This window comes from Palaemon carinicauda, chromosome 22 (genome assembly GCF_036898095.1).
Source record: "Palaemon carinicauda isolate YSFRI2023 chromosome 22, ASM3689809v2, whole genome shotgun sequence".
In the NCBI taxonomy this organism is placed as follows: Eukaryota; Metazoa; Arthropoda; class Malacostraca; order Decapoda; family Palaemonidae; genus Palaemon; species Palaemon carinicauda.
The window spans coordinates 95208093-95227273 of NC_090746.1; the positions used below are offsets into that span (position 1 = coordinate 95208093).

The following is a 19181-nucleotide window of genomic DNA, read 5'->3' on the forward strand; positions in this document are numbered from 1 at the left end:
AATTTTAGGTCATGAAAGCTCTCAGGATCGGGTTTATTCTTCACAAAATATCTTGACTTAAGATATTCAATCCACAACATCAAATATCTTTAGCCCATTAATTCCTAAAGTTTTACCACTTTATAATATCATCCTCAGCAATTGATGTAAGTTTTCAAAGTTGTCGACTTGTCAGGTTTATTGATTACTTAGTGCTTCACACATTGTTAAAAATGTACATAAAAAAACGGTAAAATTATTGGAATAAATGTTGCCAGGCATTTACCGTTTTTAAAAAGGGATATATTGGCGTAAAGGACCGATACTACGTTCACCAATCCGTAAAAGATAATAATCAAGTAGGGTAAAAATTACGGTCGCCTGTATTTTACTGAAATACGGCCGATAACAGAATATTTTTATGGAGAATATCTGATTAAAATTACGGGTTTTTAACAGTGCATACTATGATGAAATTGGATATGGAAGTAAAAAAAAGGCTAATAATGATTTGTGTAAAGAAAGAAAACAGTCTTTCAGAAGACTAGGACTAAAAGGGTGAGAAATGTAAAGATAGAAGTGGACAAAAGGTTAACTTAGGTAAAAGGAGATATCAGAGAGTTTAAGATGCTTTTGGTTTAAAAAGAATGAGTGACGATTGATTAGTAAAAGGATTTTATATTTGCAAGACATAGGAGGCAAGAAAAAGGGAAGGCCTATGATGAATTGAAAAATTAAATGACATTGATAATAAAAAGGAAAGGCATTAATCTAGGATGAAGAAGAAAATGTGCAAGAAGGGGGAAAATGTGGAATTCCTAGGAAGTTCAACATGCTGCTAATGGCATTATTTGTAGTTTATGAAGCCGCTATTTTTGTTAAAGTTTTCTGCATAGGAGTTAAATCTAGACTTTCTGGTCAAAGTACAGTATTTACGTAGCAGTGACTAAGGCATCAGATTTCTTAGGTGATCCCTTCATTTATGCGAAACTTCTTAATGTTAGAAAAAAATACACGCAAATCTACTGGCCCTTTTACATTCTAATTCCCATTATTACCTTTGAAAGTTCTCGATTTCCTTAAACTCTTTTCTGAATATAAGTAACACTATAGTCCATTTCTTTTAGTGAGGCAGATTTGCTCCGACTCGTAGCAGTGGCCTTTTAGCCCGGAAAAGTTTCCTGATCGCTGATTGGTTAGAATTATCGTGTCCAACCAATCAGCGATCAGGAATCTGTTCCGAGCTAAAAGGGCACCACTGCGAGTTGGTGCAAATATGCCTCGCTAAAAGAAATGGACTTTAGAAGCTGCCCAATATCAAATTAGGAATGTACGAAAGAAACTTGATCATTGTCTGTCTGTCTGTATAGATTGCCTTACCTTGTGTAAGACCTGGGCTCTTGCCTTTGGGCAGCCCAGAAATATGAACATTGTGTGGCAGGACTCGAACCCGCTCACTAGAGGTTTACACGGACTACCCACTTATCGTAGTATGCTATAGTGACAAACAATCATAAGTTGAATTTACCTTATGCTTATATACATGTACATATTTATATATGTGGTGTCATTGGTAGCTCTCATAAGGCTTCGATTGGAAGACGGGACAGCACAATCAAAAGCACATTGTATCGGGCCGTCAGATAATTCAATAAGAATAAAAGTAAAACTTCAGGCTCGGAAATTTATTTTCAAATAAATTACTGTGAAATTGAAACTCAACTCTTTAAGACGGTTCTCAAAAAGAGTAAAAAGTTCGGTAATCAAAACTTTAAATAACTATGTATGCATAGATTATATATATATATATATATATATATATATATATATATATATATATATATATATATATATATATATATATATATATATATATATATGTGTGTGTGTGTGTGTGTGTGTATACACACACGCATATGTATGTATATATATATATATATATACATATTATATGTATATATATATATATATATATATATATATATATATATATATATGTATATATATATATATATGTGTGTGTGTGTGTGTGTACGCGATCCGTCAGAAATGGCGACTAGATATTCAGATAGATAACTAAGCATACTTATACACTCACTCAACCCTCTCTCAATATGATATAACTACGCCTTCTCATACTCTACGCGAGGGATGGGGAGAGCTGAGCATGACCAAAATGAAATATATACATGTACTGTATATATATATATATATATATATATATATATATATATATATATATATATATATTTATATATATATATATATATATATATATATATATATATATATATATATATATATGTAAATCCAGACACTTACTCTCTATTATATGAAGATTTATATATATATATATATATATATATATATATATATATATATATATATATATATAAATGTGTGTGTATGTGTATGCATATACAGTATACATGTGTGTATTACATATATACATATGCATACACACGCCCACCCACACACACACACATATATATATACATGTATATACACATTTTCCCTTGAATGCTTATACATCAAAGGGCTTGTTCCGTCTGAGAACTCCAACGCTCCTCCCGTTGATCTAGCATACCTGATGTCGTAGGATGATGTCCTATATTGGTCATTCCTTCTTCGCCGTTTCCTTAGCACGGTTTGATGACCCTGGTCCTCCTTGTAGCTTTACTGAAAAATTTAAAGTAATATTAACTTTAAGTATTTTGGAATAATTTTGATGTGCTTATAACCCTGTTCTAATATATTTGTGTAAATTTTATAGATTTTTCTTACATCTACATTTTGAAAGTGAACTATGTATTACTCGGAATGTCTTGCAAGAAATTATGCACTTTTTAGATGTGCTTTCTGGCCCCCCTGTTGAATGCTGATATATATATATATATATATATATATATATATATATATATATATATATATATATATATATATATATATGTATATATGTATATGTATACAGTACAAGTATATACATATATATACATATATATATATATATATATATATATGTATATACTTGTACTGTATATATATATATATATATATATATATATATATATATATATATATATATATCAACAGCAACAAATGCTGCTGTCTCCAGTCCACTGCTGGACAAAGGCCTCAGACATATCCTTAGTCTTGTTTGGGGTTTGGTCTTTTTCATCACCATGCTGCCCAGTACGGATTGGTGATGGTGGGAGACTTTCGTCTGATCGGTCACAGCAAACCAACCTATAGTCAATTTCTTATAATGAGGTGCATTTACACTGACTTGCAGCTATGCCCTTTTAGCTCGGAAAAGTTTCCTGATCGCTGATTGGTTAGAATTATCTTGTCCAACCAATCAGCGATCAGGAAACTTTTCCGAGCTAAAAGGGCACCGCTGCGAGTCGGTGCAAATCTCTCTCGCTAAAAAAATTGACTATAGTATGACTGGCCCTGACTAGTACAGCTTTACTGATCATGGTGATACTCAGATCCATCCAGCACGTTAAGGTATCCCCTCTCAGAAAAGGTAGGCTATACAGTATACATACACATACTACACATATACAGTTTCTGACTTGTTTAGTTTAATGATGGATACAGTAACTAAAGATTCAAAAATCGCTTACGATCTACCAATTGAATGTCCATTCAGCAAAGAATGAGTAACTGCTTCTACTGAGGCCAAGACAAAATGTTAATAGGGTAGTATACCCATCCCCAGAAACGTTCAGAGAAACCAAAAGGCTATAACTTTCTACGCTTAACGCAGCGAGAAAGGGCCGATAAGGTTCTAAACGGATTCTCCCAATTATGCCACATCTCCAAAGACCATTGGCTTGTCTTTTTTTCTCCAATCTCACTCCACCTACTTACCCTCTGTCTCTGTCTTTCTCTTTCTCTGTTTTTATATACCTTGGTATATTTCTGAAATTGTAACCAAAATTATTCTAACTTTTCTTCCATACCACTATCAAGGTGTTTTCTGTATGAAACTTTCCCCCCCATCTTTAACATGTCATATGAGCGGGGCCCCTCCCATCCTCATAAGCCAGACGTTGCCACTACACACTCAGTGACACAAGCACAATCTCGCAATGGATCATTCCCCTGCTTCAAGCTTGCCATATGGACACCTTAATAGCCAAGCTAAGGTAGTTATCTATAATGTGAACAAATATTTCTTGGAATAAAAGGTAAAGAGAGAGAGAGAGAGAGAGAGAGAGAGAGAGAGAGAGAGAGAGAGAGAGAGAGAGAGAGAGAGAGAGAGAAAGGAGGGGTTTGGAGAGCATGCTGGAGATCTATGAAGATAGCTTCAGTGGGGTATCCGTTTTAAACTGTTATGTAAGTGACTTATAATGAATCGTAAGTTATATGTAAAGCTTATGGAACACATTATCGTGTACAACGTCATTGCATCTCGACGTTTATGACTTTAATTATGCATGTACGTGTAGGTATTGTTACATATATACTTCAGTATTACAGTTAGTATAATCTACCTAGATAAGACTAGCCTATTGGAAACGTCCCTCTCCTGGCAATCTGCTGGACGGGTTCGATGCTATGTCAATCTCGATTGTTTCCTGTACCTATAATCTCACTATCCTTGTGAGCTAAGGATGGAGATTAAAGGGGAGACTATAGATCTACCAGCTGAGTCATCTGCAGTCATTGTCTAGCCCTCCCTGATCATAGCTTGGTTTTGAGAAAGGGAGCTTGGGCACTAATCATATGTAAATATGCTCATTCTCTAAGGCATTGTCCTGCTAGGTCATTATCACTGACCCTTGCCTCTGCCCTCCATGATCCACGTTTAAACTCTAGTAGTTTATATCCAGTAATAGGATCATCAAGTACGGGGTGTTCGATGTCGAACGGCCGTGGCCCTCTGCACAAAACATCTCCATTCATTCCGGTCTTGAGCCTTCCTTTCCAACTCCACCATCATTAGCCCGCACATATCCTTGATATTGTCACTCAATCTAGTTTTAGGCCTTCCTCTCGTTCTTGTACCATAGACTGATCCAATTAGTAGCGTTCTTTCCAGAGTATTGTGTTTCCGAACCTGGTGTTCAATAAAAGTTAGTTTTCTTTCATCCAAAATGTCAAGTAATCTTTTTTCGATATCCTAATAGGATAGGATTCTTTTATATATTTATATTCGATTCTCATTTGTTTGTAACCAATTTCTTTTGTTTTTTGTTGTTTTAGGATGACACTCGTCTTCCGAGAACATTGATATTGTTGGTACAGTACATATTACCTTAAGCTTCTACAATAAATACCAATGTAATCACAGTAGATTCACAGTTTCGTTAGCATTGGCTAACATTGCCCATACAACAGATTGGCGATGCATGAACAATCGGAAAGGATTGAACAATAGGCAATGTAGGAACAAGTGTTGATACTAAAGGAACAATTGCCAGATATGCAGATTCACCCAATTCATCCATGAATACTAAGTCAAGTCTCTATTTGATGATACATTTATTATTGCAAGGTTGGCTAATAAGGTCTACAGGTAAAAGGTTTTAAGGTAGGCATTGTTTACACGAATATATTGAGTGCATAACAAAAGAAGAGAAGACCTAGCCTAATCTAGACTTGGCATTAGAATTCAGTTAGCCTTATTTAGTAGACTTTGACGTCATAATTCAGTTAGCCTTATTTAGTAGACTTTGACGTCAGAATTCAGTTAGCCTTATTTAGTAGACCTTGACGTCAGAATTCAGTTAGCCTTATTTAGTAGACCTTGACGTCAGAATTCAGTTAGCCTTATTTAGTAGACCTTGACGTCAGAATTCAGTTAGCCTTATTTAGTAGACCTTGACGTCAGAATTCAGTTAGCCTCGCCTAATTTAGACAGCATTTGTTTTCACAATGGTGGTAGATATTGAACGAGTCAAGTGTTGTAGTTATGTCTCTTAACATTGTGTCCGAAGGTGGTGGGAAGCCGCTTATGATTCTTAAATACCTGTAGCATTTTGGACTCGCGTTCCTTACTTAATATGATGGAAAATGACTTACACAGTCATGCGTTTTAGTTTCCTTGCTGATAAGTATGCAGTCCGGTGCACTTTCTGTTCCATAATTGTTTTTTTATTCTTTGCTTGCTATTTATTACATTAATTTAGTTTCTTTTTTTTATTTGTTAATTATCACTAATTACTGATCTTTTCATATGTACGCATGTACACAAAATTCGATCAATTCACTGCCAATTAATACAGAAATATTTCTTTTTATATATTCTCTAGAAATTTACTGCTAAAATTTCACTAACTTGTTCTGTGATAATTTGTAGTCTTCATGAATGATAAAACTTTATAAAACTCAAATTGCATCAACCAATCACTTGGAAGGCTGAGGAATATCTTATTTTCTATGGTTTAGGTAGTGAGTTTAGTGAAGCGTACTCGATTTGGTAAAATCTTAAATGTAAATGGTTTTAATCTACTATGATTCATTCAAGAAGACAAAACAATAAAACGAAAAAGACTAAAAGATGCATTGAAGTTACAGAAACATGAAAATGCTAATGATTCTCTGAAAAAGAATATTCCATAGAAATAAATTGCAGAATATTCCAATTCTTCCTCCCTCAGCAAAGCTTCAGTCATTATTTTACAATGATATACAATTTGATGCCCTTTAATCTAATCAGTCAATGATAATGCTCTGATACTAATTATCCCACCATTTCAAATCTCAATCGTTTCATTTCATTGTAGTCTATTTAAGAAAAAAAAAAAAAAATACAGGTCGCTAAAATGACACGATGGAGTTTTGCCTAAATAGAAATGTCTATTCTGTACTGTGAATGAAAAGAAATCACCAATAATAAGCAACAAAATCCATGGATACCTTCACTAAACTGTCGTAAGAATTTTGATGGTTTTGTTATTATATTTCCCTGGATCCATCCAGAAAATTTACTATACGCTGTTAAAACAAATCGTAATTTCAATCGGAAATTCTCCGTAAAAATATATTGTTTTCAGCCGTATTTCAGTAAAATACATGTGACCGTGATTCTATCTTTGTTTGTTATTATCTTTTAAGGGTTGGTGACCGTAATATCACTCCTTTATGTCAATATATTCGTTATTAAAAAGGTTAAAAATCCTGGTATAAATGTTGCAAGGCATTTACAGTTTTTTTTAATGCAAATTTCAAACAGTGTAGGAAAGGAGGAAAAGGACAGTATCTCGTTTTTAGACGTTCTAATTTTTAGACAAGTCGACATACTTAATTTTTCATTTTATAAAAATCAAACCAAAAAAAATATTTGGTTTTATCCTTAGGACACTAAGAATATGTACCCAAGAGTACTGGGTTTGATTAAGCCTTTTAAAGGTCCTAAGCACTTAAGAGTTTGGTGTCCCATACATATATGTGTAATTCAAAGTGTAAACATAATAAACCACACAAAATTTTATCCATTGAAATCAAGCAAAAAAATGACAGTTAGAAGGAAAATAATTTCTATTTTATTTTGCTTTCACTTACATTCGAAAGGTTTCCTCCTGTGTGCTGTTTTTTTTTTTTTTTTTTTTTTTTTTTCTTTTTATACTAACTGCAAAGTCTTTCATCAGATCCTAAAAACTGATCTTACGTAACACATATACTTCTATATACTTAATAGCGATAAGGCATCCAGCCCGCCTTATTGCAAAGTTGTTCTGAAGAAATTATTGATGTGCTTCAACTGAGGAAACGACCCTTCATCTGAACAAGTTGTGACCATTAATGTTAAAAATATACGAAAGTCAATGTCTGCATTTGGAGAGGCACACTCAATGTTATCTTCTACAAGTATTTTATAAAGATCAGCATGACTGAACCTTGTTTCTACATATTTTGTTTCACTGAATTTATGGCGCATATGATTGAAAATACTAAAGCTTAGCTATGAAACGCTGCTCTTCTAGGAGAAGGACACTCCAAAAAACAAACCATTGTTCTCTAGTCTTGGGTAGTGCCATAACCTCTGTATCATGGTCTTCCACTGTCTTGGGTTAGAGTTCTCTTGCTTGAGGGTACACTCGAGCACACTCTTCTATCTTATTTCTCTTCCTCTTGTTTTGTTAAAGTTTTTATAGTTTATATCGGAGATATTTATTTTGATGTTGTTACTCTTCTTAAAATATTTTATTTTCCTTGTTTCCTTTCCTCACTGGGCTATTTTCCCTATTGGAGCTCCTGGGCTTATAGCATCCTGCTTTTCCAACTAGGGTTGTAGCTTAGCAAGTAATAATAATAATAATAATAATAATAATAATAATAATAATAATAATAATAATAATAGTAAGAAATTACAATTGAAATCCCCTACAGGGTAAGCAATAATAAGCTTTTGACGGGCACAATATTTTATATCATTTCTCTTCCTCTTGTATTTTTTAAAGTGTTTATAGTTTATATATGAAATTTTTATTTAAATGTTGTTACTGTTCTTGAAATATTGTATATTAATTGCTAATTACTTTTCCTGTAGGGCTAGTTCTCACAATCAGTGACAACTTGCCCCCACGTGATATATATATATATATATATATATATGTATATATATATATATATATATAATATATATATATATATATATATATATATATATATATATATATATATATATATAAACGTACGTATATATATGTATATCAATATATATATACAGAAATATATATATATATATATATATATATATATATATATATACATATATATATACATATATATATGTGTATATATATATATATATATATATATATATATATATATATATATATATATATATATATAGAGTTGCAGATGCTACAGAAATGGGTAATGAAACCAAACCAAATGATAAAATCCCTTTATAGCCTACGGAAGTTTGCATAAGCTATATGATACCTACCTTTGAACCTCTTCTGGATGATCCAACACCCCAGCACACAAGCCTTGAGAATAAAAGGCTAATAAATACTCCAAAATAAGTGTTCGGTGACAATGGAACAAATTTTCACGGCGCCCAAAATGAGCTCAGTCATACATCGTCAAAGTTGAATCAAGGGAAAATTTATGAATTTCTTCTGAAAAGAGATCAAGTGGCACTTCCTTCCACCAAATGCACTTTGGAGTAGTTTAGGAGCGATTAGTTCGCTTAGTGAAGGCAGCGTTGTAAGCTGTACTCGAAGAGTAGTGTGTCACAGAGGGTGCTCTACGCACAACGATGATTGAATTTGAGTTCATAATCAACCAGATCCTATTGCAAGTACAAGGAAGGAAAGTTTAGATAGGCCTTACATACCATATACCAACCACCCCATATAGCAATTACATCTTTCTATAAAGACAGAACAAAGACCTACGGGAGATGTCATAACCCTAGAGGAGCTGAGTCCTTTAAAAAGGCTAGCCCAAGAAAGACTTAAAGATGCAACTAAAGGAATTGCAAAACCGCAATATTAACAGATACACCTGAGGAACTACAGAAACACAATGAGGATTCACAAGGAAAAAAGCTCAAGAATAAAACCTGTGAAAGAATTCAGAACAACAAAGGGTTTCCGAAGTCTGGTGGAAATAAGAACAGAAAGAACATTGAAGATTATTGGTGTCTTGCATGTGATGGCGAATGGTCAAATTCAACCTCAGCGGAGCAATGGGTGATGGTGCAATGCATCAAATGCAATTTAAGTTATTTTATGATATCTATTTTTATGCCAATGTCAATCTTATCGACAAAAGTCATTCATTGTAATCATGCAATTTCCACCGTTATGCAACCTCTTGGAGCCCTATAAATATCTGCGTTGTTTCTAATTAAAGTTAGTTGCTCTGGAGCTGTCTTTTGTATTAACTCTTTCTCCGGTCCTGTCACAATTGACCCATCTTTTGTGAGACACCACTTCTTCCGGTGATAGCTGGTGGATAATTTCCTTGTTCGTTCGTTCGTTCGTTTAAGAATGCCTTGCTTTTGACCCGGGCTCTTGCGTTGGCAGCCTGCAAGGGCGGATAATTTCCTGTTTCCCTTGGACATTGGTCCCCTTCAACCACTTTTCACATCGGCTTTTCCTTGGCTCACACCACAGAATGGTTGGTATTAGCAAAAGATGCAGTGATGATTAAGGACAGTGAAGAGATATTGTAAAAGCTAGTAAAAGAGTTTCAACATATTTGTAAGAATAGAAAGGCGAGAGCACATGTGAGAAAGAGGTTAAATGGAAGCTCGCAATTTGGAATAGTGAATTTAGTATAGATGGTGAAAGATGGGACACAGGATAGACAAAGCAAGATAGATAGTAAAATGTGTGCAAAATATTGATAAAAGAACTTCATCGTCTAAGGAAATGATGTTAAATATGATTGAAAGGGAAAGGGTTATATCTGTTGAGGTAAACTCTATGTGTATTATATATGGCGCAAGAATATTTGAGTGTGAAAAATTTGGGTTCGCCTAAAAGTTTGGTATCGATGAATGAATGGGTCCGAGTATTTTGAGGGCGTTTGGTTTTGTGGAAAGAGTTAATGATAATAGGCTAGTGAAAACAATATGATTTAGAAGCTGTAAAAAGTAGGAGAGGCGGATAGGAACGCCTAGAAAGAGTTGGATATTCACCGTGAAGGACATTTGGTACTACAATTATTATTATTATTATTATTATTGTTATTATTATTATTATTATTATTATTATTATTATTTCGTGGTAGGAGACCCTCTTTTAGGCAGGTTGAGTTAAAAGTAATGGCTGCATCGGCAGAGTTTATTTTCTTATCCAATTTTTCTATTTTCCGGATAATTCTCTTCTCTAGAGCGCTGCAATCATCCAGCAGACTTGAAAAATTCATCAGTCAGGTGAATGACAAAATCGGGAAGACTTTTCAAGTATATTCTCACAAAATACAAGTAAAACTCTGCCGATGCAGCCATTATTATTATTATTATTATTATTATTATTATTATTATTATTATTATTATTATTATTATTATTATTATTATTATTATTATTATTATAAGAAGCAAAGCTACAACCCTAATTGGAAAAGCAAAATGCTACAAGCACAAAGATTCCAACAGACTAATGCAGTACGTGCAGGGAGGTTTAACATACTACTGGTGAGCCTTCTATGTATGTGTAAAGTGCCTAATGTTGCAAAAATCTTCCTGCGCGGTTGGATCATCTACTGTTCTTCAGCAGGTACTAAATGAATTAGGCCGGATATTTTTTATCTCTCGTGCCAACTTTATTAGACGATAAAGTTTAATGTGGAAAATAGCATCCCTCCCCACACACACACACACACACACACACACACACACACACACATATATATATATATATATATATATATATATATATATATATATATATATATATTTATATATATATGTATGTATATATATAAGATATGATAATAATAACAACAACAACAACAACAACAACCACAACAACAATGATAATTAGAATAAATCATGAAGTTTTAAAGGTAACCAAGAAAGCGAAAAGAGCAATAAAGAAGACATGTGACTGAAAGCTGACAAATCAGTGAGATGCAGATACCTGCAATTATGTGGTGAACCGACTTGAGCATAAATTCATTTTTCTCTTGCAGGAAACAAGATGGAGTCACGAGAATATAGTTCGCAAATGATTCGGATGACCGAGCCCAAACCTTCTGCCGGTAAGAAGGTCAGTCATAAGGTTTTCGTATTTCCTAATATTATTATAAGCTTTTACTCGGTGATTTTGCTAATGTAAACAAACCATATGATGTACTCCTGTCTATATAAAAAAAAGAGTAAGATCTTATTTTTTTATTTTTTGCTAAACGCATTAATTAGAAATTTAAATCTAAAAGATATATAAGCCTTGATAAATGTGCATATTTATTTGTCATTTTATGTAATGTATTAAAATAATAATTGCTACAGTGTCCATTTTTATTTTTTCTAAACGCATTGATTAAAAATGTAAATCTGAAAGATATATAAGCCTTGATAAAAGTGCATATTTATTGTCATTTTATGTAATATATCAAAATAATAATTGCTTTAATGTATCCTTTACATGTGTAAATAATACTGTATATGTTACATGCCTGGACTAAGAAGAATATTAACTTCAAATTATTAACTCTTAACTCTTAACTCTTTTACTCAGTGATTTTGTTAATAGTGCAAAAAAACTATATGGGATACTCTTGTCTATAAAAAAACAGGGTAAGATACTAATGATTTTTTTTTTTTGCTAACCGCATTGATTAAACATGTAAATCTAAAAGATATATAAGCCTTGATAAATGTGCATATTTATTGTCATTTTATGTAATACATTAAGAAATTATTGCTTCAATGTATCCATTACATGAGTAAATAATACTGTATATGTTGCATGCCTGGACTAAGAAGAATATTAACTTCAAATTCTTAACTCTTACATATATCTATCTCTGTATGGTGTGCGTATACATGTTCATTAGGCAAGTAGAAGCAAAACCCATTAATGTACCAATACAATTCTTTCTTATATAATAATAAATACAAGTTACTAAAATCCTGATTAGTGAGACAAGGTTTATTTGTCCTGCCATGATGCAGGCGGTTTCAATTACTCTATAAAAGAAATTGATGTAAAAAAACAATCCAAATATTTAATACCCAGAACTCGTATGCATCAATCTGTGAATAGATATTTATGCAGAGAGAGAGAGAGAGAGAGAGAGAGAGAGAGAGAGAGAGAGAGAGAGAGAGAGAGAGAGAGAGAGAGAGCAGCTGGCAAAGTAGAATTAACAAGTGTCTTTAATGATGATGAAGGAATGAATATTAACTTTGAGAACAGTAACCATCTTCTAAGATCGCAGTCTCAGAGAGAGAGAGAGAGAGAGAGAGAGAGAGAGAGAGAGAGAGAGAGAGAGAGAGAGAGAGAGAGAGAGAGAGAGAGAGAGCAGCTGGCAAAGTAGAATTAACAAGTGTCTTTAATGATGATGAAGGAATAAATATTAACTTTGAGAACAGTAACCATCTTCTAAGATCGCAGTCTCAGAGAGAGAGAGAGAGAGAGAGAGAGAGAGAGAGAGAGAGAGAGAGAGAGAGAGAGAGAGAGAGCAGCTGGCAAAGTAGAATTAACAAGTGTCTTTAATGATGATGAAGGAATAAATATTAACTTTGAGAACAGTAACCATCTTCTAAGATCGCAGTCTCAGAGAGAGAGAGAGAGAGAGAGAGAGAGAGAGAGAGAGAGAGAGAGAGAGAGAGAGAGCAGCTGGCAAAGTAGAATTAACAAGTGTCTTTAATGATGATGAAGGAATGAATATTAACTTTGAGAACAGTAACCATCTTCTAAGATCGTAGTCTCAGAGAGAGAGAGAGAGAGAGAGAGGAGAGAGAGAGAGAGAGAGAGAGAGAGAGAGAGAGAGAGAGAGCAGCTGGCAAAGTAGAATTAACAAGTGTCTTTAATGATGATGAAGGAATAAATATTAACTTTGAGAACAGTAACCATCTTCTAAGATCGCAGTCTCAGAGAGAGAGAGAGAGAGAGAGAGAGAGAGAGAGAGAGAGAGAGAGCAGCTGGCAAAGTAGAATTAACAAGTGTCTTTAATGATGATGAAGGTATAAATATTAACTTTGAGAACAGTAACCAACTTCTAAGATCGCAGTCTCAGAGAGAGAGAGAGAGAGAGAGAGAGAGAGAGGAGAGAGAGAGAGAGAGAGAAGAGAGAGAGAGAGAGAGCAGCTGGCAAAGTAGAATTAACAAGTGTCTTTAATGATGATGAAGGAATAAATATTAACTTTGAGAACAGTAACCATCTTCTAAGATCGCAGTCTCAGAGAGAGAGAGAGAGAGAGAGAGAGAGAGAGAGAGAGAGAGGAGAGAGAGGAGAGCAGCTGGCAAAGTAGAATTAACAAGTGTCGTTAGTGATGATGAAGGAATAAATATTAACTTTGAGAACAGTAACCAACTTCTAAGATCGCAGTCTCAGAGAGAGAGAGAGAGAGGAGAGAGAGAGAGAGAGAGAGAGAGAGAGAGAGAGAGAGAGAGAGAGAGCAGCTGGCAAAGTAGAATTAACAAGTGTCTTTAGTGATGATGAAGGAATAAATATTAACTTTGAGAACAGTAACTATCTTCTAAGATCGCAGTCTCAGAGAGAGAGAGAGAGAGAGAGAGAGAGAGAGAGAGAGAGAGAGAGAGAGAGAGAGAGAGAGAGAGATCTGGCAAAGTAGAATTAACAAGTGTCTTTAATGATGATGAAGGTATAAATATTAACTTTGAGAACAGTAACCATCTTCTAAGATCGCAGTCTCAGAGAGAGAGAGAGAGAGAGAGAGAGAGAGAGAGAGAGAGAGAATCTGGCAAAGTAGAATTAACAAGTGTCTTTAATGATGATGAAGGAATAAATATTAACTTTGAGAACAGTAACCATCTTCTAAGATCGCAGTCTCAGAGTGAGAGAGAGAGAGAGAGAGAGAGAGAGAGAGAGAGAGAGAGAGAGAGAGAGAGAGAGAGAGAGAGAGAATCTGGCAAAGTAGAATTAACAAGTGTCTTTAATGATGATGAAGGAATAAATATTAACTTTGAGAACAGTAACCATCTTCTAAGATCGCAGTGAGAGAGAGAGAGAGAGAGAGAGAGAGAGAGAGAGAGAGAGAGAGAGAGAGAGAGAGAGAGAGAGAGAGAGAGAGAGCAGCTGGCAAAGTAGAATTAACAAGTGTCTTTAATGATGATGAAGGTATAAATATTAACTTTGAGAACAAAAACAATCTTCTAAAATCGTAGTCTCAGAGAGAGAGAGAGAGAGAGGAGAGAGAGAGAGAGAGAGAGAGAGAGAATTTTGGTTATCCTGTTATCTGAAAATAGAGAAATTTAGAGATTTTTGAGATAGGAAATATTGGCAGTCAAACTTGGAAATGAAATAGGGTAACCTAATTAAATTCAAAAAAACCAATTGAAAAAACCTTGAAATTTAGTTGGGAAATCGTGAATTGACAATTAAGAATGGAATAGGAAAACCTCGTATTAAAACTTGGAAATGACATAGGGTATCCTTACATCCAAATTGGAAATTTAATGGGGAAATTTTAAAGTCGAAATTAGAAATGAAATAAGCAATCCTTGAATGAAAAATTGGGAGAAAAAATTGAAAACGCCGTATTTAAATTCAGAAATAAAAGGAGCGAACTTTGGATAGAAATTTATAAAAATAAGGAAAACCTCATATTCACTTAAAAATGAAATAGGGTATCCTTGAATTTAAATCCAGGTATTTTAATAGGAAAACCTCGTATTCAGACTTAGAAATTAAATAGGGTAACCTTACAATCAAATTGGAAATAAAATTGTAAATTGGATTCAAAATGAAACAGAAAAACATCGAATTGAAAATTAGGAGACAAATATGAATACCACTAATTCAAATTTAGAAATGAAATGAACAAACTTTGAATTCGAGTTTGGGTATGAAATGAGAAAACTCCGATTAGAAAATCACATAGGAATTAGGAAATCTTAAATTCAACGTTACAAATGAAATAAGAAAATCTTGAATTCAAATTTACCTATAGAATTAGAAAACCTGTAATATAAATTTATGAAGTAAATAGGAAAACTTCAAATACAAATTTACAAACTAAAAATTAGAACCTTGAATTCAAAATTAGAACTGAATTGGGAAGCAATGAATTCAAATTTAGGAATAGAATAAGAAAACTTTGATTAGAAATTTATGAAAAATATAGGAAAACCTTGAATTCCAATGAACAGGAAAATCTTGTATTTAAATCTAGAAATAAAATTTGAAATCTTGAATTCAAATGCAGCAATTCAATTGAAAACATCGAATTCAAATTTAGGAATGAAATAAGAAAACCTTGAATAGACTCTCAAGAAGGAAATGGGATAACCTCCCACTCAAACTTAAAAATGAAATAGGGTAACCTTGAAGTTGAATTTGAGAAATTAAATTGAAAATCCCTGAATTGCAATATATGAAGTAAACTTAGAAATGAAATAAGGTAACCTAGAATTAAAATTTGGGAATTAATTTAGAAATAGAATTTCAGAATGAAGTATAAAACATTTAATTTAGGTTAAATGAAGGAAACAGTAAATCCTTGGCCTCAAAATTAAGAATGGAATAGGATAATTCTAAATTAAAACTTAGAAATGAAATAGAAAATAAAACTCTTCCTCCAGGGACTAGGTTTCGTGGCCAACAGCGGTCAAGTGCAAAGTCAATACAACTTACTAGATTTGAAATTATAATCTAAAACTCAGTCTAAGGGTCCTAGAAAAATATCTATTTAGGACAGTGAACAATATTAATTAAGGCAGTGAACAATGTTTATTAAAGCAGTGAACAAGGTTCATATACCACTTAACTACTTTCTGTGTATAATAAAGTGTGTTTATGTATGTTTTTTTTTTTTTATCAAATTCCTAATTCTTTTTATAAGTAGATTTATGTAATATGAAATAGTTTTTTTTTTTTTTTAAATAAATTAAAAGAGAATATAATATAAGAATACACAGTATTTATATGCATAAACTCAAACTTAGACACGTTGATATAAGCTTATTTCACACATTCCTTTGTCCGTGGTGAAAAACATTTTCGAAGATCTGTGTCAGTGCGCAGACGCTCTTTAACCTCACGATCTCTTGAGGAGACTTAGCAAGTCTTTATCCTTGAATAGAGACTAATGATATCCTGTTGTGTTCAATGGCCTCTAATTTTATGTTTCATTAACATGATGAAATATTCATTAGGCTTGACACTCCCTTACTCAGTGATCAACCTAAAACTGACATTTTGAAAACATTACGATCACTATTTTGTTGAAATTTGAAAATCGAGAAACCTTTAGTTCATGAATTTTGTATAATTTGAGGTTTAAGGATTATCTCTCTCTCTCTCTCTCTCTCTCTCTCTCTCTCTCTCTCTCTCTCTCTCTCTCTCTCTCTCTCTCTTCTCTCTCTCTCATTATAAACTCCAGGGTCTTACCCTCGCTTTTTTTCCCAGCTTATATCGGCAATGGTCAGTAGCTTCCAAGGTGTTGTACTGTAAAGATGTAGCAAGTTCTGTCTCATTTAGAGGTTGTCTTTTTACGAAAAAAAGAATAATATCTTAGCATTTACCGTTAAGTGAACTAATGCTGATTTCAAATATTATATAATTACTTTGAATTTAAATAATGCTAATAATAGGCTCTAACAACACTACTTCATAAAACCTTTTGCTTTACTTGATAAAGTGAAAAATCCACTATTCTCTTAGAAATAAATATCAAAAACATCAACAACACGAAATGGATAATAAGAAGCGACGACATTCATCATTTCTTCGTGAAGGGTATGACCCCATAGGAGAACACGATAAGGGAACCGAGATCAAGAATCAAGAGAAGACGAAAGAAGAGGAAATGGAAGAGGCCGATCAAGTCGAACTAACAGCAGCCCATGATTTCAAGAAGGATGCTGCGACCGAAGCTGAAATGCAAGATCGGCACAGCGAACGCTTGCGGTTCAGTGAAATGGCCACCAGCTACGGGGCCTTCGCCCCTATCAGGTCACGGGGGTCCATCTTAAGAAGAGCACACCATCAGTGCATGACGATGGACGAATCTTTTGGTTCCCATGAACGAAGACAGCACCGCGACTCGACCACAAGCTTCGGCCCATGTGGCAACGAGTTCTCCTTCCTTCGCAAGAAGGACTCCATCGGTTCGTATCCTTCACTTTCAAGTCAAGATCGTCAATCCAAGAAATACAGAAGGAAGCAGTCAGTGTTGAGCATCACTGTGTCGCAAGGATCTGAAGGTGGAGGCAACAGGAATTTTACCGAGTTCGAGGATCCTAACTCTCCCCCGCCCAGGAGGAAGAGGGGCGACTCCGTCTGCAGTATTGGGTCGGTGGGCGGACCTCTTCTGAAGCCCTCGCTCATGGCCACGGGCATAATGTTTTCTCAATGCCAGAAGCAAAAGCAGTGGCTCATGGCCATCCACGCTTCTCACCCAGACGAAGTTGTGCCGATGCTTAAGAAACCGGTGTTGTTCGTCGATGAGGGAGGAAATCTCACAAAAGAGGCGGTAAATTATGTTCTTATGTCAACTGGTAAAATTTAATGGGATATGGATGAATAAGTTTCATTTCATGTTTATTTCATTTACATTTATGCTGTCGGCAACATCTATGTCAAAATCAAAATATGAAATCGTTATTTCGATGTCGATTGTAATGACAAATGTGCTCAAAACACAGCCCACATTATCTTAATCAGCCAGAGTACACTTACTTAATCCGTTTATGTTAATAAGTTTACCGTGGAAAGCTTACGCCGAAATGTCTTGTTATTTCTTGGGCTATCGAAATTATTTCCTGTTTAGTTTCCTGATTTCCTGAACCTGGGAAATAAAAAACTTCGAATGAGTTTATAGATTCATGATATCGAGCCATAAGATCCGGTGATGGATTTGGGGTGGCCATTCATGTAAGAGGTGCAACTTGGGAGAAACCAAGTAGTTGCACGATGAAGAAAACGTTTAGAGAGGTTGGTCAGCAAAATGAAAGAACGGAAAAGGAATAAGGGCAAAGAAAAGGGGTACAGAGTAGGTGCAACTAAAGTGTGAAGGGGACACTGCAAAGTAATGACTACAATGCAAAGTATGAGGTAGTTTCAGGTTCCTCATTGCTCTCTCCACAATTCTATGAATATGGGCCCAGTATAGAGTTTAGTGAAAGATTGAAAAAAGCAAATCAGACAATGGCTAGGTTAAGTAAAATCTGGAAATCAAATCGCCTAAAATTTCATGTAAAAATCAGACTATATATCAGTTTAGTGAGATCAGCGTTACTCTATGGACAAGAGTCATGGTATGACAATGAAACAATCTCCAATAGATTTAGTAGATTTGAGAATAAAGCCCTCAGAAAGATATTGGGAGTTAAATGGCAGGATAGGATTAGAAATGAAACTATAAGGGAGATTACTCGAGTACCATATGTGGATGAGATCATGATGAGGGGTAGATGGAGATGGTTTGGGCATGCTCTTTGCACTCCCTAGGAGGGATTAGTTCATCAAACGTTTAACTTGGCTCCACAAGGCACCAGAAGAATTGGGAGACCTAGGCCTACATGGCTTAGGACTATAAAGCGCGAAGTAGGAGATGATGCATGGAGAAGTATTGAATTAAAAGCTCAAGTCAGAGACGACTG

General features: G+C 34.3%; 1 protein-coding gene across 5 annotated transcripts in view; it reads left to right on the forward strand.

Moving 5' to 3' along the window:
- Positions 1-19181, forward strand: part of LOC137616640 (excitatory amino acid transporter-like) — a 153907-nt gene that overhangs the window by 99732 nt on the left and 34994 nt on the right. For 3 of the 5 annotated variants that reach the window (XM_068346554.1, XM_068346553.1, XM_068346552.1), the window contains exon 2: positions 11584-11660. In XM_068346554.1, the coding sequence (XP_068202655.1) occupies positions 11592-11660 (69 nt within the window). In that variant the 5' untranslated portion in view covers positions 11584-11591. Of the gene's footprint in view, positions 1-11583; positions 11661-17095; positions 18053-19181 lie in introns of those variants that run through there. The other 2 variants (XM_068346550.1, XM_068346551.1) reach the window with 2 other exon arrangements.